Consider the following 23,596-nt stretch of genomic DNA (forward strand, 5'->3'; position numbering starts at 1 on the left):
GAATGTACCTGTTGGCTACTTCTGCAGTACAGGACAACACAAGTCTAGCACTCAGAATCAAGTTTGGGAACACTTGGGCTTAGTTAACCTTCCCATGTGGCTCAGGCCCAAGACCATCAAAAACAGTTAATCGGTTCAAGTTTGTTTTGACTCACTAACAGTCAGCATACATTTCAAAACCAGACTCCTAAAATACAAAGCTGCTGTTTTCCAGTGATAGCTGGAAAAAAAAAAGAAATCTCAAGTATTCCTGGAAAAGCAAATCAGTAGTCTGATCTATATTAAGAACAAGGGAAAAATACAGTTTTTTTTATGTGTAGCTTAGCCAGCATTAAATCAGTGGGAAAGAACACTGTTTCTCTACAGACTGAAAGCTAATTCTTCCTTCTTTCATTTCACTAACTGAAAACAAGAAGGTCAACAGTAGCTGGCATTGCTTACAAAAATCTGTTTCTCCTAGTATCCTAGTCTAACAAGCACAACTGTAAATCAACAAAATTAAAACTCCGTTTCTTCAGCAACAAACAAGAAGCAGGAAGTGACAAAGCTTCTTCTTGGTATGTTTCAGAAATGATACAAATATTAAGTCATTCTAAACCTTTGCAAAATGAAGAGGTTTCAAATTTTTTACATAAAATCAGAGGCTTAATGAGCTCCATGTTTATGAAGGAAAAAAACCAGTAAGACTGCAGATAAAATTACAGTAAACTGTGGTCACCAAAAAGCGAGACAAAGGAAAGGTCAACAATGCAGTAGTATGAGATGCATTAACTATGAGACACATAGAGTTAATTTCAGACCTGTATATAGTATTTCCTTCTCCAACAATTTTCAATTCAACTTTCATACTGAAGTCTTAATAGCCTTTTGTGAAATCACTGTATTTAAAGCCATTATAAAAATTAAAGATTACATCACAATTAAAAAAAGCTTAATGTTTCCCAATAATGCTACACTTCACCTATAACATGACAATTAATAATAGTTATTAGTAATAACTACAACTTACTAAATCGAATCATCAAGTTATCTGAAATTACTATAAAAGAGCTAAGCTTTTGACTGATATTTATTAATTTGAAATCATCCTGCCTTGCCTCAGCATTTTCTCCATGCCCCAGAAGATTACATACCTTTAAAGAATCTGAACTTTTCATATATGGTTCAGCACAATGCGTAATGCTTCCCTGTAATACTTTTTCTATCCTAGCCACAAGGAAAATGTCAGTATGAGGACATGTGACTGAGAATATTCCCTAGAAATAAAAAGAAACAAATATAAAAGGAAAATGTACACACATTTACATCACATAATAGAAAGCCATCCAAAGCATGTAGGAAAATGCTCTAGTTTTCCCAAACTTTATCAGTTCTTTAAGTTACTAGTTCATACCTGCTTTGGATATTGTAACACAGTTTCATGAATGTCTTGAACTCTGTGTAAGCTATCACCGCTGCCATTCATCATCTGTTGAGATGCATTTGGTATCATGTGCCTTACTGAAGGGTGGTTCAAATCAACATGGAAGTCTGCTGAAATCTTCCGGTTGTTTTTAATATCAAACAGCGATAATGTGACAAAGAAAGGTTCTACCTAGACATTTTAAAAAAAATACAAATCAAGTGACATTGTTGGTACCTGAAAGCGTGTATGAATTTTTATAAACACATAGACACAGACATTCCTCTAGATATTACTGACAATTGGCAAAAGACAGTAAAAGGAATACTCCATTGACCACAACACAACAAAAAGATTGGTAGTAAAGTTACTTTTCATGGGATCTAGGCTTTCATTTTTATTTAAATGAGTAGAAAAACACAACAATATAAGTTCCTCAACCACAGCAAGGAATTCTAGTGATTAAGAATAGTGCTGACAAAATGTGAAGACATTCATTACCATATTAACAGAAAATAATTAGATTAATTAATTACATTTGTTGTTGGTCCTTCTTCATTTTCTGCAACGCAGCTTTGCAAATTAAAAGATAAATCATTACATTTGACAAGAATTTTTTTTCCAAATTTCTCTTCAAATGGCTTCACTTCTGGTTCAATACCAGAAAAATCAAGTTTCTTTAAAAAAGAAAAAAGAGAAATTGAGATAAGTTACTTTTCATCTCAAAAGGATCAAAATAAAGGAAAATAACATGCTTCCTTGTAAAAAACCTAACCTGTGCATCTGGATCCAAGGCAAAAAGTTTAACTCTGCTTTCACTTTTCAACTTCATTTCTGCTTCTCTGGTACTCTGTTCAAAACAAGAAAAAAAGGTTTGGCATTACACTATTAAATCAAAGTGGTTTCCAGTTTCATTCCTTTTTATGAGGTGCTCAAAGCTTTACATGTTTTTACTTCATGCACTCTCTCCCTAATGGTACTTGGAGCTGTTTTAAACTTAGCTTGAATTGTTCCATCATGTCTGAACAAAAAGTGAGAGAAGACTCTTCTCTAAAGGCTTTTCCGGGCCTAGAAATGCAAAAACTTACATTAGCAGCATGTAACCTTCCAAGCTCTTTGGAAGTATCCTCCACTGTAATTCATACGCACTTTGTCTCCTTAAACAACATCTTTCATAGCACTACTTTATTTTTAAAGCATGAACTTTGGTTAAAATATGAAAGTTGGTTAGAGCTATCCTGAGACTGTAAGATTGTTCAGGAAACAACAGGTTACCTAAATTAAGAAACATCATCATAGCTCTGTTTCTTTCATTCTTTTCTTTCTTTTTTTTTTCTTTTTCTTGGTTTATTTTAGGGTTTTTTTTTTCCTTTTCTTGAGTATCACTGCCAAAGAAGTGGTTTTCCTGTGGGTAGATGTAAAAATCCCCAAACAATTCCAAGATATAAAACCCTTACACTTAGAAGTTTGCAGAATACACTGTACACTTATTCTGCCTGGGATTTGTGGATACTCACCTATTAACAGTAAAACAAAAGTAAAGTGGAATAAAATAGAATGTGAAAAGTGATGGTATACTACACAACAAACGGACATATGCACACACCAAATTTACCCATGTGGGAGAGTTGCCTTCACAAAGTAGCAGTTGGCTAAACAGGGATATGAAGTATTACATTACAGATGAGTGTCTCGTTTTGGATCAGCCTGTACAGGTTAAAAGAAGTTACCAACCCATGCTCATCACTGACCATCAGCTGTAAGTGATCTATTGTCTACATGTGCTTTGCTGGAAGCTGAAGAAACTCCTACTCCTTTTTTCTCAAAAAAAAAAAAAACCACCACAACAAATCAAGCCAAACAAAAAAGATCTCAAAATCCTCTTTCAGGTTGATGATAAAAACCAAAATTGACTTAAAGGATGCACTACAAAAGAGGAACTTTTGAGGTGTGATTTTGAGCTAATGGACTATATTTATTGTACTTTATTAGCCTTAATACACACAAGAGAAATGATAAGAGTTTCTGTGAAAGACACAACCCAGACACTCAGTATCAGTAGAGTACTGGCAGACTTTGCTTGTTCAACAGATGCTACGATTGAAAAATACAAGACTAAACTGTGAAAAAGTTCAAAGATGGCAAGAAGGTTGCACATTCATTTTGGAAAGGAAACAGTCACTGGCAAGAACTGAAGAGGAAGATGATCTAGTCATAGAGGCAAGACCGAAACTGTTTCAGATAAAGCATCTTGAATAGTTTTAGATTCTTGATGTGCACTAAAAACAAGACAGAAACATGGATTTTGGACTGACAGATCAGAGGCAGTTGGTCAGATGCCACAAACTGAAAACGTATGTGGTCATCGACCCTGTCTACAGCATGGCAGTGACTCTAACTCCATTGCCTCATTTGTAAAGCAGGAACAATGTTTTCCTACCTCAATGAATACTGAGAGCCATAAAGTACACTGGGCATACTGATCATGACAGTCACATTGTTAAAGACAGAGGTCTAATTTGTTTTCTCTATAGATTAAAAACAAAATCATAAAAACCCAACTACTGAAGTGCACAACACCATCTTATTTGATTTGTGTTATAAACTAACAGCTGTTGATAGAAAAAACAAAGGCTTAGGAATGCACTCATAAGGGTTAAACCTTTTCTACGAAGACTTTTTTTTTCCCCTATTGTCAGGTGCTCTACAATCACTCCTGAAGGAATTTCTCTTTTCTCTTTCCTCATAAGGATATGAGGTCAGCTATTGTGCAAATCTCCTCCTAGAACCAACAAAAATAACAGAGCAAATATAAACTCTTCTAAAAGGAGGCCCAATGCCTTGTAAGTTCCCCACTGGGGAAAAAAAAAAAAACAAACCCGAAAAACAGCTGAAAAGACAACGCAAGAAAGAATAAGACAAAAAAAAAATCCTCAAAACAAACAGCTTTATATAAAGTAATCGAGCCAAGGCACAAACAGGGTACTAGTGCAAACCAGCAAATTTTTCCCATTCTACTTCTCAGGGAAAAAAAAGCCTTGAAAATACATTTGGTAGTGTTTGGTAAAGACAAACCAGAATAGGAAAACCAAAAAACTTATTTTGAAGGAAACGGGAATTTAAATGAGTTATAAACACGAAATAAAAAGAGCCAGTGCTAAAAGAGACAAAAATAAATAACACAATAGAAAAATATCTGGCTTAAAGAGGTATTTGCTTCCCATCAGAAGGTTATGGAAAGAGGAAGAAGAATTTGTACTACTAAAATTATATATGCAAGTACTGCAGCCCTGAATAAAAGTCCCCTCTGGAAGTCATATGGAACCTAAGGACTCCAATAACTAACTATAAAGGAAGAAGAATCTTTCATACAATAAGAGTAGCTCATTTTATATTTGTTTCTGAACTAAACGTTCAAGTATGTTGTTTGACGATTACAGCTCTTCCAAGAAAAATGTGATTGTATGCAGAACAATCCCAATTGATTTCCAAATATAGTTATAGCTGGAGTTAGATTATCACTCTATACCTTTTTATCTACCTGTGCTAAGTTGATTTTAAAGCAATAACAAAATAAAGTCAGTCAATCAAGTAGGGTGCTAAATGCAAGTTGATGTATTCTCACTGGATAGAATTTGTTCTACTGCTTGCTCTGAGTTCATAAGCTGCACTCCCTTCAGAAGTGGTTACTAGGTCAAATAGATGCTCAGAAAAGCAGGGGAAAATATTCCAGACCATTGTCAAGTAGGAAAGTTTCAAGATTGCAGGCTGTGCCACACATAAGAAAGTGTAAGGAAGTCACAGGAAGGAGTTTGCATTCTTCAACTTCAACAGCAAAAGGTCACCAGCTGCAGTCCTTAGGCAATGTAACAAAAATTTCTCCCTCAGAAAACTCACAAAACTTATTGCAACTCACAAGTCATTGATTTGATTGAAATATAGTCTGCAAGTGGGCTGAGGAAGAGTTACCATTATTTTCTATTTTATTTTATTCTTATTTCCATTTCTCCCATACCTCTGTAAGAATAACATTAAAAAGCCAGAACAACACTGCAAAGCAAGGACTATGGTGATACATATCCATGAAACTGCCAGCTCATTGCAAACACAAACATCATAATACATTCACATCATCACTTCTAATGATAAAAATAAAACTTCACTTTAGTGTAACTACATTTTTGTAGAAATACTTTAGCACTTACCTTCATGCAATAAAACAATTCTATATATACAAAATTATATAATATGGAAAATGAAATCAACTAATAAAATACTAATATTTGCTGCTTTTTAAGAGCATGTTAACATTTATATAAATAACTCCAAGACAGTAGCTAGTTTCCTCACAAAAGCAGAAAGTGAAGCTGCTCAATAACTACATGTACTCATGAAAGAGCTTCCAATCTTTCAAAGCACTATAAACTGACCAGACACTAGAAGCCAATATCTTACCTTTACTGCAATTTCATAAGGCTAACTTATGTTTAGTAGTTTATATCCCAAGTTGGCATTTACAGTATGTATTACCTTGGTAATTTCAGGATAGTAGTCAAAACTACTTGAGGAGCTTTCCAGTTTGCTTTGTTCATCATCTGAAATTATAAACCCAAATTAAAAAAAAAAAAAAAGTTAAAACCCCCAAACAAACAAAAAAATCAAAAAGCCCCAGGCTACTCATAAAACTCCATGGCAAAACAATTTCTGATCTCTTTTAAACATCTATCCCTTCAAAAATGACAACTGATAACGTAAATAGGTTGTAGATGATGCCGCGATTTAATTTTGATGTGGTGACGTCTTGGAGGATGTGACCAGTTATATAAACTGATAAAGTCACAGTTATTGCTATTCTTACCTAGAAAACAGCTTTAATATTATAGGAAAGATGATATTCAATGCACAAATTTACATTACACTTTCCACTCTGCATTGTAACTTGATTTCAAAACAAGTTCACTCTGTTCATTAGGTTCCCAGCTCTACTCTCCAACAGTTACTGGATTTTCAAAGCAACCATTCAGTTAGCTATAAGCATCTTCTAAGGTCAACTGTGGAGCAATGACTAAAATGTCTTTTATGGAGCTACAGGCTTCTCTTTTTTTCTTTTGATACATTTCTGTTGCCATCACTATGTTAAGTTCCTGCAATCATAGAACTATAGAATCATAGAATGGTAGGGTTGGAAGACTGTGATATCTCATTTTAAAGCCTAATGATCCCTTTCAGTCTCTTGTGCTATTTTTAAGCAGAGCCATCTTCTACAACCTCTTCCACATTCTTCTGGTTATGCATACACGTATCCCCATACTCTTTGCCCTTCTCATCCACTATAAAGAATAAAAATACAGGAGGAGACATACAGGCTATCCTTTTGTCACTAAACTATCACCTATACCTCCATCACGTTCCTTACAGATATCTGCCTTATCTATTCTTAAAGTTCTGTAACAGAAAAGATTCTACACCTAAGTAATTAACTTCAGTACTTTAGGGAAATATCTGTGGTCAAGGGAATAACATCTAAATTTAAGTCACTCACGGCAACCACTACTTCTTATCTTCTACCGCATTATCTATTCAGTTTTCAGCAGCATTTTACACACTTCAGAACAAATCTCTTCTAGGTTTTCTCTTTTTCTTAAACTGCCTTGGTCCTGATTTTTCATTGTGGATTTTCCTTCTATTTTTGTAGACTTATGATCAGTCTCATTCTCTTCTGGACTTAATTCGATTGGAATCAATATCGAAGAGTTCTATTTTAAGACCAAAAGGTCAAAACTCTCATCAGTTCAAACAACAGAGAAAAGTCCTATAATTTTTCTGACCAGAAAAAACCCCAATATGTAGCCACTGTGAAGCTTTTATTTTCAAATGCATGTAGTCTGACACTGTCACGTAACTGTGTCTAGCATTGCTAGAAACCCTGCTTACCTTCGTGAGACTCTCCATTTCTTTTTTCTTGCATTGCAGCCTCAAAATTAAGTTGAAGGATTTTGTTCAGAGTGTTTATCCATTCTTCCATTTCAAGTTCACTATCTGCAGCTAAAAGGTAACTACTCTTGTCTTGCATCTTGAGCTCAAATGCAAAACGTCTGACTTTATTGTTCTGTAAGAAAAGAAAAGTTCTTTATAATATCATTACATACTGTCTACTTGCAATAAGAGGAAGTTATATGTATTTCAAATCTTTTAAAAACAGTTTTGACATTTTTTAACATGTGTATTACAATCATACTTTTTCCCCTCTGACATTTGACCTTTTGAAGTTATTTGTACTGCTGCAACAAGTGGAAGTATGAAAGGTAACTCCATGTTTCAGTTTCCCCTCATCATTCTGCTTGTAATCATTTTTTTAAAAACAACAAGTCCAATTTCTAACTATCAAGTCTTCATATACTCAGATCATCTAGAAGTAAAGCTAAGACCTACTGACAGAAAAGCATGAAACACTACTAACATTTGAGTCAGAAGCATTTGCATGTCAGGATTTTATACTGGAGGTTAAATCATAACCAACCTCAGCCTTGAATGACCTGATCTTGCTAGTCTTAAATATAGATAAAGTTGGGAATCAATTCCTCCTTTGTTCCTTCAAACATTATTATAGTCTTCAAATGCTACCTAGTCTAGCTCATATTCTTGGGAACATGTCACAAGTCTCAAATGACAATTTAGCATGATCATCAATTTAATTTTAAAAATTAATAATTAATTAGATAAACATTAAAATAAACAAGAAGACAGATTTAATGGTTAGGGGATTTGTTTGTTTGTTTTAAATTACACTAAATGCCAAATTACATTTTCGTTTTGTCACTATTTTTCAATTATCAGACTAAGCATTTATTGGCAGAACTGTCAGCTTTCCACAAAAGACCAGTTTCAGCTAAGAAAGATACAAAAGCACACAGTCCAGTGTTACCAATTAAAATCAGTACTGAAGGAAATGAAAAATCTTAATAACAGTAATCTTTAATTTTCACACTATAAAACCTTGACACAGGTGGTACACACAACACTTACCAGTTTTCACAAACTGGTGAATTAGAGCAACTATATATATGACTGTATGTGTGAATATATTTACTGCAGATATTATGTGACTTAATTTCTCTCTGATGCAAAAGTGTCAATATATTTGTGAACAACAACAGAACAACAAACCCTCATCTCTAAACAACACTTTGGGAATTCCTGTCTTTTCATTTAATATGTTTAAGGTTTAGGGGAAAAAAAGAGTCAAAACAAACCCCCTCGACACAAACCCCCTAGTCTTTCCTCCCCACGTTGCACATATTCAGCATTCCCCTTATACAAGTACTGATGAAGGACCATATTCTGCTCTATTCTCCGTTGTCTTTAATGTCTGCAGGTGAAGTCGGCATTTTTCTCTGTGTACTGCATTTCAAAAATAAGCATATGTGCTAAATAAACTCAAAACAGAAATCAGAAATGTTATACAAATGCAATATAAACTAATCCCTCCTTCACCAAAAAGGTCTTAATGTGAATCAAGTAGTATGGTTCTACGAACTAAAAGCCTATAAGCGTGTCTACCTAAGAACAACCGTTTCTTTGAATTCCAAGTCAGACTACTGTAAACTACCATGGATGATGTCCTTATAATTTTTGTTTTCCTCTTCCATTAAATGGAAATGCAATTTCTACTGTCTGGAAACCACTTTTTTCCCACATCAGTTTCTAGATGTTAATGTAACGCCAATAATAAGTAACAGTAAAACAACGAACAAAACAAGATCAGCCAGAGAGGATACAATATATAACATAAAACAAATTCACGTATCTAGAATCGGTCTATTAAGTATATTACTCTTCAACATCTCATTTACTTGCTCCTCACCAACAATTCAATTTAAGAAAATAGCTACTTCTAAACTCCTTTATTCTAGCCACTGAACAACTTCTTGGCTTCACAAAAGTGAGCATTGACTGATTTTGGTTTTGCACCTGATATTGATCCATTAGTCTCAAATTCCTACATGCAGTTCCATCTAGTCCAACCTTCCTGTTCAAAGACAATCATCTAGATCCAGTTGGTGCAGGACCACATCCAGAAAGCTTTTAAGTATCTCCAAGGATGGAGACTCCTCCTCCCTGGAGGAAACCTGTGCCAGTGCTCAGCCACTCTCTCAGTGACAAAATGTTTCCTGATGTTCAGAGGAAACCTCTTGTGTTTCAGTTTGTGCCCATTGCCTCTGGTCCTGTCACTAAACACTGCTCCCAGAGTCTGCCTCTGTCCTCTCTGCACTTTCCTGAGATCCCCTTGAGCCTTCTCTTCAGTTCCAGCTCTCAGACTCTCCTCATAGGAAAGATGGTTTATCCTCCATCACTTCATTATATTTGTACCCCTTTGCTGGACTCTCTCCAGTATGTCTATGACTTTCTTTTACTGAGTAGCCCAGAACAGGACACGGGACTCCAGGTGTGGCCTCTCCAGGGCTATTCAGTTGCTCCAAGGGGAAGGACCATCCCTCTCCTTCATCCTGCTGACAATACTCCTCCTAATGCAGCCCAGGACACCATTAGCTTTCTTTGCAGCAAGGGCACATTGCTGGCACATGTTCAACTTGCTGTCCAGCAGGACCCTCAGGTCGTTTTCTGCCAACTGTTTTCCAAATGGGTGGCCTGTCCAGCATGTACTGGTGCCTGGGGCTGTTTTGCCCTGCTGCAGGACTATACTACTTTCCTTCATTGTAGTGACTGTCTTTCATTTGTAACTTCTGAAAATATCAATGTTTTCTGATATGTAAATTCATATTATATTGCCTACAATAGCCTGTACCAGAGCTACAGGCTGAGAACAAGAAATAAGCCATTGCTTAAGTTGGAAACAAAAAGGGGACAGAGACAGCTCAGATGGAGAACGTATATTATCAGAGAGGAGCATCAAAGCAGAGGAAGCTGAGGAGCAAAAGGAACGATACATTTAAGTGCAAGACAAGGACCACAACCATGTTTAGGAATCATTTTGTTTGTTGGTTTGTTTTAAAAACACAAACAGAACTCATTTCAGTGCAGTTGGTCAGAATCACATCCCTAAGGCAAAAATATTGTGGTAATCTGTATATAAAACTTGAAATATTATTAAATTTATTATAGTTATAAAATTTTCCATGCAAAGTGTCTATTAAATATGGATCCACAAGCATTTTTACAATATTTAGGGGAAAAAAATCCTCTGTAAAGCTGTTGTATCTCTCTGTATAAATCTTCAAAAAATTTTATACTAGAAAATATTATTTATTAAGTATTTTTTATTAAACTTTGACTAATTCTATCCAAGTTAACAAAACCCTAAAACCAAGCTGTTTTTTCCAGGTATGCCATGCCTAACAAAACAGTTACATGCTGTACTGTAAATACATAACAGGATCACACACACAAAAAAATTATCTTTTCTTTGGCACTTGCTACTGACAAACATTTTACCAAAGCCTTTAACTTTTTTAAATAAAGAAAAGCACATAAAACTAATGTTATAAAGGTCAAAAGAAAGCATCTGAAAGGGTGACCAAATTTAATACATTTCCCACAATAAAAATCCCACACAAGCAGCTATGCAAAACATTTTACAGCTAATGTAAGCACAAAGTGTAACTGAAATCAACTTCAAGCTGTCATTATTTTGCCATGATTTAAGGTTGGGGTTTTTTACGTGTTGAACTTCTTTTAACTTTTTTAATAAATACTTAACTAGTAATTGACTTTTTTTTCAGAAAGGTCTTTAAAATTCATTCTCTGGCCCTGTTAAGTCATTCAGTGTTTTTGCAAGATGCAGCACTTCTAATTGTTCCTCTGCGTAACAGGTATTTTATCAAAGAAAAGTTATTGGTATATTTTCATAAAGACTCTAGTGGGTTTGTGTGGCCAGATTTTGGAAGCAAGGGAGGTTATAGGGGTGGCTTCCTTAAAAACAAAGCTGCTAAAAGCAGCTATCTGATAGGGCCAGTGCCAGTTGGATCTGAGATGGACCCACCACTGACCAAGGCCAAGCCAATTCACAATGGAGGTAACGCCTCTGGGAGTAACATATTGGAGAAGGGGAAGAAGTTGCTGTGCAGAAGCAAAATGGCAGCAGCAACAAGGAGTGAGAATGTGAGAATTCCCCAGACACGAGACCAGTGGAGAAGGAGGTGCCCAGGCAATGGAAGAGAGATTCCCCTGCAGCCTGTGGTGCATGTGGTGCAGCCCATGGTGAGGCAGGCCCTGCTGCTGCAGCCCACAGATCCCAAAGTGGAGCAGAGATCCACTCGCAGCCCATGGAGGACCCCCTGCCAGAGCAGGTGGATGCCCAAAGGAGACTGTGACCCTGTGGGAAGCCCACACTGGAGTAAGCTCCTGGCAGGACCTGGAAACCTGTGGAGAGTTGTCCATGCTGAAGCAGGTTTGCTGCCAGGACTTGTGGTCCTGTGAGGGAACAACACTGGAGCAGTTCATGAAGAACTGTAGCCCATGGGAAGGACTCACATTGGAGAAGTTCATGGAGGACTGTCTCCCATGAGAGGGACCACTGTAGCAGTTGAAAGTGTGAGGAGTCCTCCCTCTGAGACAAAGCAGCAGCAAAGCCCATCTGTCATGAACCGACCATAAGACCCAATTCCTGTTCTCCTACACCACTGGTGGTGAGGAGGTAGGGACTCATGAAGCAGGGAGAGGTGGGGGGAGGTGTTTTAAGATTCAGTTTTTATTTCTCGTTTTCCCTGCTCTGTTTTGATTGTTGATTAATAAATCAAATAATTTCTTCCCAAGCTGACTCTGTTTTGCCAGTGATGCTAATTGCTGAGCAATCTCCCTGTCCTTATCTTGACTTGTGAGCCTTTTGTTACATCTCTCTCTCTCTCCCCCCTGTCCAGTTTTAGGAGGGGGAGTGATAGAACGATTTAGTGGACACCTGGCACCCAGCCAGGGCTAAATCACCACAAAGCCATGTGCTATCAAATACAGAATTAACTGGAGAACAGGCAGAATAATTATAATTACCTGAACCACTCCCATGCATGAATCCAGAAATATTGATCCTTTAGGTTCTTTCGATATTTTTTCATCTTTGTAGAAATTGAGATTATAGGATCCATCACCAAGCTGGATTAAGTGGAAAAATCTTCTTTTAAATGACTAGTGAAAAGAAAGTAGGAAAGAAAAAGAATTACAACACTAGTGTTAATCAGCCTCATATTACAAAATCTAGAAATGCTATTTACACAGTAGGTTCTAGAAAAAAGCTTTTATTTAGACATAATCTTATCAGTATCCTCAGAAAATTAACTCAAAATCATTAATTTAAATTAAAAAAAAATTTAACGAAAACTTGTAGCAAGATTTTTCTACATTATTTTTAAGGTTTTTTGACCCACTGAGAGGTATTTACAACTTACTCTACATTATTACACAAAATGGATATTTATGGAGACAACTGTTAACTGTTAAGTTTGTTTCCAAATAAAGAAGTAATACAAATAAAAATTCATAGTCTGTTTTCTATTAATAATACACAGGATCCAGTTGAGATAATTATTGAAAACACTGGACTTCATCCACATACTGGATTTTTAATGCATTTTTTAATTATTTCAGTAGAGTAAAAGATAAGTAAGATTTCACAGCTGTAAGTTACATATAAGCTTCCCTCTTCCAGCCCACCATATTTTTAGAAGTAAACTACCCGTTGATTTCTCAAATACACAGTGATATTTAATATTGGTCTTCAATTTTTAGCACGTGTAAAACACTCTTAAACTTACTCTCATTGTCACACTGATGGCACTATTCATGTTGCCTTTGTACAGCCATCCTTGCTTTGTTATTCCACCTTTCTGAGACCCAAGAGATGCTGCATCCTGGAGACGAAGAAAGAGACACCGGGGGAGTAAAGTTTTGCATCACAGTCTGAAACTGTTGTATGATTCCAAAATTTCAAAAATTATTTTTAAAAGATGGACTGGCTACACTCTTAATGTAATGGTAATGATATACTATGAGACCCTGCTAAAATTCTATGGCTTTCTGATTCCAATTACTTTATTATAGACCAAGAATAATATTGACCTCATCCAACTTTTGACAGGGAATCTGAGCACTAAGGCTTTTTCTATGGCCAGCAGATGATCCAGCTTCTAGTCAGTTAAATATTAGTCAAGATAAATCCCACTGAAATAAGGGAAATAGGGAGAACTCAAATAATTTACTTATATTTACTTTGTAAGCTTTTTTTAGACATTCTAATCTTCCAGTGCAAAAATTTTTACTAATTTCTATTACCAAAAAGAACAATGTAAACCCATGCTTACCCAAAATTTCGATCAAGAATTTCTCAAATCATTTTGCTTTATACATGTTACTTCATTATTTATTACATTATTATTACATTACTTAAGAATTTACAGAAAACTAAGTCTTGAATTAGACCTGTCTTTTTTAAGATCAGATTCAAAGCTTTCTAAAGAGAACAAGCACAAAACTTGGCAGTACAAAAATGGCAAGTTCACAAATAGCAGATCCAGAAAATGCATTACACCTACTGCCTGTATACCACTTCCATCTGCCAGTTGATGGAACTTAAGAACTATACCAAAACAGGATGTTAACATCTACCAAAAAGCAGTACTGTACAATGAAAACCAATCAAAATGACAGATGTATAATTGCCACAGAATAAACATTAAATCATCAGTTCAAGTACTCCTTTAGAGCAGTACCAAAGCCGACTTTATCACAGTTTCCAGTGATATAATCCATTTTGACACAACAAAAATATTAATGAATTAGACATGTAGGAAGATTTTGAACCATCTAGAGGAGAGATATTCCTGATAATTCATTATCCAAATGTTCAAAGTTTACTGAGTATTCTAGCTGAATTAAAAAAAAAAAACAAAACCCACAAAAGTTACCTCAAGTTTTAATCACAAAAAGTGATTATATATGGGGGACAAAGTCATTAGTTCATCAGCTGAATATTAAAATGGAATTTTGGACTAATATGAATTAGTTTCTGGAACTAAATCAAGAAACATTCTGTAGAAAGTTACTAATTAGTTTATTTACAGCTTATCTAGTCTGTCTATCTTGCATATTCATATGCATATGTGCACATACAAACTTGAAAGAACTGCAAACAGAAGGCAGAAGATGCATCAATCTGTTCCTTCAAAAATTCTAGTCAGTTACGTAAGTTAGGCCCAGTAAGGATGACATCAACTATCAGAGCATCTGATATAATACCCCAGAAACATAGACCAGAAATACTGTTTTCATATGATCCAGTGAGACTCGCTGTTCAAGCAATACAGTCTACTTGTTTCCCATTTTCAAGTCATCAGTCCCCACCCCCGTTCTACTGCCTAGACAACCATTTTTCTTGTACAACAACCAAGATACAGAGACAGCAACTTAAAACACTGGGTTTCCAACTATGATTCTCCATCTCTGCTGGTGGGAGTTACTATCAAGGAAAGGATGGTTTAAAACCACTTTTACAAGTGTAAGATGATGAGTCATTGCCAAAACAACAATTTCACAAATCATACATAGGATCACCTGATACAACAAAAATTTCTTCTTCATTACCTGAGTTAATAAAAATGAAGATTTAGCTCTATTAAGACTCTCTTTCAAATTCCAAGTCTCTGAGGTACACTGTTTCCCAAATCTGTGGAACTGTATGCTGTTTTCTAACAACAAAACTGACTGCCATTTCGACCTATCTAGTTACACCATATTTTTCTGTCAGGCAGAATTCCTCCCTAAAGAGCCAAAAAGCTACTGAATCTTTCCAGCTGACCATCTGTTAATACAAAGGACCCCAGAACCCAGTTGTTAACACACAACTTCCTGTTTCCAACTGGTAAGTCAATTTCCTCACTTTTATTATTACTGCTGCACACTGTGCTTCACTTTTTTTCTAAAAAAAAAATATCTTTCCCACAAACTCAGCTCCAAAATTTACTTCAACAGCAACAGTTTCAACACAAACAATTCCTTATCTTTATCCCATACTCCAGGCTGATTTAAAAATTCCGTTTACACACATCAATCTGATGCCTGATAGTCTAAATTAGTTTTGGAAAGGTAATCCTCTCCTTTTTAACAATGCAAGATTAAACTAATCTTTATCTGGTTTACTTCCAATTTTTAATCATTTGCAGCTTTTTGTTTCCCATCATTCTCCTAAACTAAATTCTCCTTAAATCAGCTTTCTTAATACAAACAAACAAAAAAACCCCACAAACAAAAGTGAAACAAAAATAAGACAAAACAATTTATAATCTAAGATGTGCATATATGCTTATTGGCATACAAAGATGCTAATGTTTAAAAGAAAAACCTCTTGCATTAATTCTTCCCTTGAGGAAAGAATTTATGGTCCCCCACCCTATTCCTGTTAAGTTCTTTTTCTTCCTAGCACACTTTTTTCTTCTGTTTATATTTTAAGTTCCTCAAGGAGTGGCAGACCTCTTCTCCAGTGACTGTACTTCTGAAAGAGATCTGATGTTCCTGCTGGGTCTAAAATGAAACTGGGCAGAAGGAAACAGGAAGTTCTCTCCACTTACACTTCCTAGTAAAGCATATAAGCTATAGTTTCTCAGTGTTTAACTAACTCTAGACATAAGTATTTTTCCTAATAACAGATAATTACATCTCCATATAATTGGTTTTGTGTTTAAAGCACTGTTTCGTAAAACATTTCTGTTGTTGCAAATATTATCACAGTAAATGATGCCAAATCTTTTTAATTTCAATAAAAGTCATAATTATTCCCATCTTACAAACAGGAAGATTTAGTTGCAGACGCATTAAATCATTTGTCCAAATATCACAGTGTAGATTTATAGCAGCGCTGCAGAAACGGCATCCTGAGACTATCTGTTCAATAATTTACCTATTCAGAAGCACTCCCTGAGCTACTTTTTCACATTTAATCTAGAAAAACTTGTAAGGAACTACTTTTATTTCATATTGAACAGTTCTGAATACAAGGAATTTTGAAGCAAAGGTACTGACAAAGGGTAAAGTCAAAACACATCGTTGTTTTATTTCACTTTAATTCTTCTCTGTGATGAGAGACTTTAAATACTCATAAGGAAACACTGGCATCTAAAACTATGTTTTGAAACAGGGTGTGGTAAAAATCAAATTAATCCTACAAATAACAGCAGCAGTTACTGAAAATAGTCTTTCACATTTGAAACATACTTGAAAATTACTTGAGGCTGTAGATCTCTGGTTTTCCTAAGCGATTGACAAAAGAGAAAATACTATAGAATTTCAGCCAATTTCTTAAAGATTTTGTTTCCATGATGGATCTCTAGGTCTTATCCTATTCTAAAACTTGTGGCAACCTAATTTTAACTCACACTGTATGCTATACTGTTACACATACTAAATTGTGTGTACTGTCACTCATCCACCATTTTACTCTGTGATTAAAATGCATGGAACGTTTCTCTATATATACCCATCTACACAGAAACAGTGTAAGAGAAGACAAATTTTATGAAAGCTGAAGGATTACATGCCACCAAGTATTAAAACTTCAGTTTCACCATCTGTCAAAACTTGTTCTGCTCACATGACAGATTTCAGAAGTACAAGGCTATTTTTAAGGAGGTAGGTAAAATAACTACATTTTTTTTCCCAATCAGTCTGTAAGTAAAATAAATTCATCTTCCTTCCAATTAAGCTGTTCAAACTAATCTTTGTTTTCATTTCTTGACAATACTTAACCCAACTTGTAACCTCTCCTTATCTATCATTCTTTCCTGAAAGCAAGAGAAAGTAAGGAATTACTATAATCTCACCTCATCTTTATCTGCTTCTTCATCCACTTCATACAAATGAACAGGAAGCTTCTCCGATTTTGTCCCTTTACTAAGAAAGAAAAAGCTTCTAAAATACTGGAAATTTTGTGAATAGTTACATGTTTTATAATTGCAAAAATAAAGATGTTATTTTCCCAACTGAACAGGAAAAAGCACAAGAATAACTGAATAAAAGCATGAATTTTTCAATGAAGATATTTCCTAGCCAGCAGTTTTCCCAACGTGCACATCTGCCCACAGTCTTTCTTTTGTTGTGCTTGTCACTATCCTTATGTGTAACTGAAGAGAACCTAATGCCTTCTCATTCATTGTACTCCTGATACCATAGGAGCACAACTTTGCATCTGCAACCATTGTCTCCTTTTAGGACAACGCATTTATTTGAATTCCTACTGAATAGCATGGTTTCTGCTCAGAGCAAGTAAAAACCAGGTACAGATTTTTACAAACCCGTAAGTACATCAGAACTCACAGGGAAAGCAAGCTATTTCTTAACTGATAGATTCAGAAAGGTAGGTAAGGAGGGCATAGATTTCCACAGTTGTGGGCTTCAGGGTATTCTACCACTCTCGTATATTCTAAGAGTCTAATCTCTGTATTATCCCTACAAAATTTTTTAAAGCTTGGAAAGGATTTCTCTAGCAGATGGTTCTGAAAGTCTGTAATAGATATATATTAGGCTTTTGCTTTGAGTCATCCTGTGAAAATCTGCACTAGTTCAAACACTTGCTCTAACCATCTCGACTAGGTTCTAGTTCCTAGGCTCCTAAAGAGAGTTCCAAAAGCTGCTTTTGTAGCTACAAAAACAGGATATCAGCATTTTAGCTTCATCTAAACATTAGCCTGTTTTAGTCATCATACTTATATTCACATTGTCAGTGGTACAATTTTGTGGTTTGACCTGATTACTAATAAGGCAGTGTTATTATATTATCTTTCCATAAAATGGTGTAATAGATTTTACACCTTCAAGTTCCTTAATATAAATTCCAGACAAAAACTCTTCATCATCTTTACAGACTAATAAACATCAATATAGCACTTTTCATCTTACAGAAATGTATTGATACATATAACATGTAATTAATATGTTAAATGCAGTAAAGTTCCTTCATAAATTCAAAATCTTTATCATACCAGTATATAGATAATATACTTACTTTGGAAGCTGTCGAAACTCTCCCGAGTAATCTTCAAATCTATAGTTAACAACATGCCAGTCTGAATTATAGGTTTTGATGCACTGTTTTAATGAAAACCAATTATTAATGTTAATTGGAAGAGGATTAACAGCATTCACTAGACACACACACACAAAACCCTCTAAAGATATGGCTTTTTATTAACTACCGTGGTTACATGTTGACCTCTGAATATTCCGTATACTTGCCTTCTTTTGCAGAACAGTCTAATGCAATAGAGCTTTTTGCAACAAGTTTTATGTTTCAATAGGACATTATCATCTGCTAGATGTGTCTTTTATGAAACCATAAAATGGTGAATACACTCAGCATCTGGATTAGCCATCTTCAGTTGTCTGAAAAGTTACAGCAGCATTTTGCTGCAGCTAAAACATGATTGAACCTTTAGAAAACTCAGCACTATAATACAGACACATTATAAAAAAAATAATTTCACACGTACTGATAAACTGAAACCATCTTTTCCTTAAATTCATAATTCTAGTGCAATTAAATTAATATTTAAATTACACGTTTGCAGCTGTTGGAAAGTAATTATGCCATTAAGCTCTGGCCTAGATCACAGGAAATACTGTTTTACTCCACCCATATTGCTACAACATAAAAGTTCTGATTTATCTTGGCTTTGACCAAAGGTACATAAAACTGCCAAAATCTGTTGCCAGAAGTCATATGGTACAAAATTTTACATGTTACATTAATAGACTTACATGTATGCAAACACAATATCTAATAATTCAAAAATATTTTCTTTAAATGTGAAAACAAAGTTAATACTTGCCAAGCAATTGTTTCTGCAGAAACTCATTAAATTTCATTAATTACCTATAATACTCCTCCTTTCTTGCCTACCTTCTTCAAATTTATCTTAGTACTATTTAGGTTAGGTATTATGAGTATTGTGTTACTGTGGATAAATCACTTTGAGGTTTAAGGCAGATTCAGCTATTTGGAGCTCCTTCAGCTTTCTTAGAATTACAACAGACTTTTACTTGTTCCAGCTATTAAATTATCAGCTTAAAATGCATCAACTGAAAATCAGAAGGTAACATTAAAAGGACAATGTTTTTAAATATTTCATTCCTAAAGGCTTCAACAAGACACTAAATGAAACACAACATCACAACCTAGAACCAAGTGAATACCAACATAAGCAGTTACGAGACACTTTAGGTTTGAGGATGCATACAGATTGAGCAGTCACAATGAATTTTGGCCTCTATGAATGTTAAATACCTCTGTTCCAGCAAGCCATACGAGATCGTTATGAACAAGCTAAAAACAACCAAAGTAAAATACTTTATCAAGAAAAACAAGCCACGATGATTAATTCCAGATTTAGTATTCCTCACAATATTATGTATGGAAATCACCCATACTCAGACAAAAGCATAAAGAAAGTGGTGTAGAATCACCTTCAAAAGCCAATTTGACAAACAAAATAACGCAAAGCTATCCTGCAATCCATCTTTTCCAGTCATCAATGGAAAAAAATTTCCCTTCATATCACTGACAAGTACATGGCAATAAATACTTCTATCCTATTCAGGGCTTTTTTCACATTTTTAAGTGGTAAACAAAGCAGAAGAAAAACCATTCAGGTACAGTATTGTTATTACATACAGCCATACGCAATTCCAATATTACCTCAGTTACAAACAAGCTTTGAGCTTCCTTCTCTGCATTTTCAGGAACCGTTGAATGAACGTATCGGCTCTGCCGCTTCAGTAACGCTGTCTGGGAAACAATGAAAACAATTAATGAAATTTGTAATTAAAAGAAAGATTATACGTTATGGCAACATTCAGTTACATCACTATAACTGAGACAGAAGCTCAGCAGCAAGCATTCTGTGACTAGCTGTTTCAGAATAGCTAATTATTGAGAATTTGCCTTCACTGAAATATTAACGTGTTCTTTCTTTCACAGCAAGGGCTAGATTGGAATCAGTAAGAAATAGGTACCATAGAAAAGTGTTTTCCTCTATTTTGTTAACATGGGCAAGAAAACATTACTAAGAATAATTCCATCATGACAATATAACTCCAGTATTATCAAGGCAGACATGAAGTTAGTGTTATTACTACATATAAAAACACTTCCTGAATAAAAGTAACAAACCCATGCCAAAATAAGAAGTGTTGTTCAGTTGCAGATCTAAGCTGGTAAAACAAAACAAGATTTGCACTGTTAAACTGAAGGTTTAGAAAGAAGGCCCTGGATCAATGAAGTATTCAATTCATCTTGTCAAGTCAGAACTTACTCTTATCCTAAGTCAGAGTTCAGAGAGACACAGAAATGCTGCCAGAGAGCAGGAAATCAATCTGTGACCATGAAATTCTGTTTCCCAGATCAGCACTAAAGTAAGCCTTAGGGTACTTTTAAATTTTGTAGTGTAAAAGATGAAAACTTTACAAAGTCTTCTAGACCGCAAATGAAAACAACTATGCACCAATAGAAATTATTTTTCACTATATGAAAAGGAATCTCACAGCTTAGGCCCTCAGAAACGGAACATGGGAGCAGGCTGTGATCCCTCACCTGTTACCTATACTCCACACACTACAGCATCAGGAAGGATCAGAGAAAAATATGGAAAAAAAAACCCCTCCACATATTTACGGTCAAAAAGAAGGGGTATAAAAGTACCTATCTTAATTGACCTCTGTTGAGAGTTTGATTCATAAGGTGATCATTTTTGTCCTTTCCAAAGCCTGACTCCATTATCTGAGGAGGGTATTTAAGTGAGAATACTCCATTACAGTAAAGATTTCAAGAGGAAAAAAAAAAAAAATTCCCATACTGTGGTCAAGTCATTCACGTAGACCAAATTCTGATGAAAAGTGACAATGCAAACTGCTTGGGTGAAAGAAGTAGGGAGGTATTAAAAGCATGATGAATAAATCTTCCACTATATAGTTAAAAATCCAAACAAAAACCACACATAATTGCTAGAAGATACTCATTCATATGCTAACAGCATTTAAGATTTAAGAGTTTTCTGAGTTCTAGAAACACATTCCTCATTCCAGATCACATTAAGTTTAAAATTATTTGTTTTCACAAGCTACAGGAAAAGTATTAACAGTATTAAGCTATCGTACAAGAGCTAAAGGCTACAATGTCTAGATCCTCTACTCAGGCTGAAATAGTCTGGTATTTGATAGGAAATCATTTATCATTTATATAAGTAATCTATTACATGTACTACATTTTCTATAAGCATAAAGGTAGACCATGCTTTTTCAAAAAATTGTTATTATTTAAAAAACAAAACAAAACAGAGACTAGAGTGGCATCTTTCCAGGCACTTTTCGTGGGAAAGCCATGAACTAATAAACCAAGTCCTACCGCTACAGTGGAACTTTCCATTGAACTAGTGGTACACGCTTCTAGATCTGCTGCTGCTGCTATCCTGCTGTGCAACTATCATTACAATAATAGAGGCTTTTTCTACTTTTTCATACATAAAATGAAATATCTTAGTACTGCAGCAAAATCAGTGACAAAAAACAAGAATTTAATTGGCCAATTCTGTCCATGTTAGTGACTGTCCCAAATGCATGCTGCCTCTTTCTCAGCTTTTCCAGCAGTTGCAGCAGTTCATCAGGGAGACAAGAAATGCAATGAAGTGTTTTGATTTAGAGTAAATTCCTAAAAATAATTACTAAAGCAACAGTCTAGCAGTATTTTAAAATGCAAGCATGTATACAGATCATATTCCAAAAGAAGAATTAGAATAGAAGGCTCAATTGTCTTCTCCTTCACAACTACATTGGTTGAACTGTTTCATAGAAGTAAAACATTTCAACTCTCTGGGTTTGAGTTACCATTTGATTTATGGCAGCATCAGGAACTACCAAAGTGTTTGTCTCATGCTCTCAAAGAAAATGTTAAAAAAAAAAAACCTATCTTTGAATTACTGTGCTGTCAAACTAAGGAAGATCACTTTTAATGCCAGCCAGGATTCACACATGCTACTGAGGCACACAATTAACAGACTCTTGCACCAATACGACTTTGACTGAGTCATAAGGATTCAGAATTGTAGCACTACATGTTGAGGCTTCAGAGAAAGCTACAGCAGAAAGGTCATGTCACCAAGTCTCACAATCAATAACTTACTACTCAGAACCTGATGAAATCCAGATAGTGCATCTATCTACAATCAGAGCAGACTGCAATGGATATAGTTTAAGATTTCAAAACTGTTTCTGTTACAAGGTTGTTTGCTATTGAGACTTAGCCTTACTTAGGACTTGACTTACTTAGGACTCTATAACCAAAAAAAACACACTAACCCAAAATTAAATTACAAACAAAGAAATATTCAAAATTATTCACTTCATTTGGGGAAATAAAAGGCCAATGCCTCCATTTCTATAGCAAAAAAGAACGGCAAAACTTAAATTTCCAGTGTTTTGTCTAGCATAGGAAGGCATTTTCCTCAGCCATTCTACAATGAACAGGTCCAGATGCAGATACTTTACAGCAAAGGATTATAGTAGATGTAGGTGAGAGATAGAAGTCAGCCAACACACAACATTCCACAAATCCATTTGACCTGTGTTCAGACATCCATTTTGCTTTGCTATTCCTTAGCTTTTGCTTTTCTCCGTCCTGTGTTTTTAACATGGGCGGTTTATATTTTCATTTCCATTTTAGAAGTGTTCAAGCAGTTTCTGTCATCTGATAAGGATCTCTCCCTGCTTTGTAAATTCGACAATGTTCACCTCTTCCATACAAGTTTCAGCAGCTACAGTGAACACAGAAAGTACAAAATATTGCTGCTGACACCACATCCTCACTGTGAACACCTGTTTTAAGAATTGTTTTTTCCTCTTCAAATGCTCTTTCCAGTATTGGCTGTTCAATATGAGCTAGTAAAATTTTCCCCCGTAACCACTTCACCCTCCACACTCCTTTAGTATGATTAAAAATATGGTTATTAATGTTTGATTATTCAAAATATTAGAGAAGGTACTAAAAAAAAGAGGCTACAACAGTCTACAAGTAATTTTATATATAATTATATTAAAAATATATATAACCAATGGAGGTTATTAATAAAGTCCTGTATCCTTGTAGTGGTTTTGCATGGGCCAGGTTTTGGAAGTGGGGTGGCTACAGGCATGGCTTCCTTAAACAAA

General features: G+C 35.2%; 1 protein-coding gene across 7 annotated transcripts in view; it reads right to left on the bottom strand.

Moving 5' to 3' along the window:
- Positions 1–23,596, bottom strand: part of DOCK9 (dedicator of cytokinesis 9) — a 127,253-nt gene that overhangs the window by 64,309 nt on the left and 39,348 nt on the right. For all 7 annotated transcript variants that reach the window (XM_061996208.1, XM_061996182.1, XM_061996173.1 and 4 more), the window contains exons 3-13: positions 20,094–20,183; positions 18,405–18,487; positions 17,224–17,293; positions 13,168–13,263; positions 12,407–12,541; positions 7,337–7,511; positions 5,933–5,997; positions 2,178–2,252; positions 1,939–2,079; positions 1,394–1,594; positions 1,134–1,256 (exon numbers count right to left, since the gene is read on the bottom strand). In XM_061996208.1, coding sequence (XP_061852192.1) covers positions 1,134–1,256; positions 1,394–1,594; positions 1,939–2,079; positions 2,178–2,252; positions 5,933–5,997; positions 7,337–7,511; positions 12,407–12,541; positions 13,168–13,263; positions 17,224–17,293; positions 18,405–18,487; positions 20,094–20,183 — 1,254 coding nt within the window. The remainder of the gene's footprint in view (positions 1–1,133; positions 1,257–1,393; positions 1,595–1,938; positions 2,080–2,177; positions 2,253–5,932; positions 5,998–7,336; positions 7,512–12,406; positions 12,542–13,167; positions 13,264–17,223; positions 17,294–18,404; positions 18,488–20,093; positions 20,184–23,596) is intronic.

Source organism: Colius striatus, chromosome 1 (genome assembly GCF_028858725.1).
Source record: "Colius striatus isolate bColStr4 chromosome 1, bColStr4.1.hap1, whole genome shotgun sequence".
NCBI lineage: Eukaryota > Metazoa > Chordata > Aves > Coliiformes > Coliidae > Colius > Colius striatus.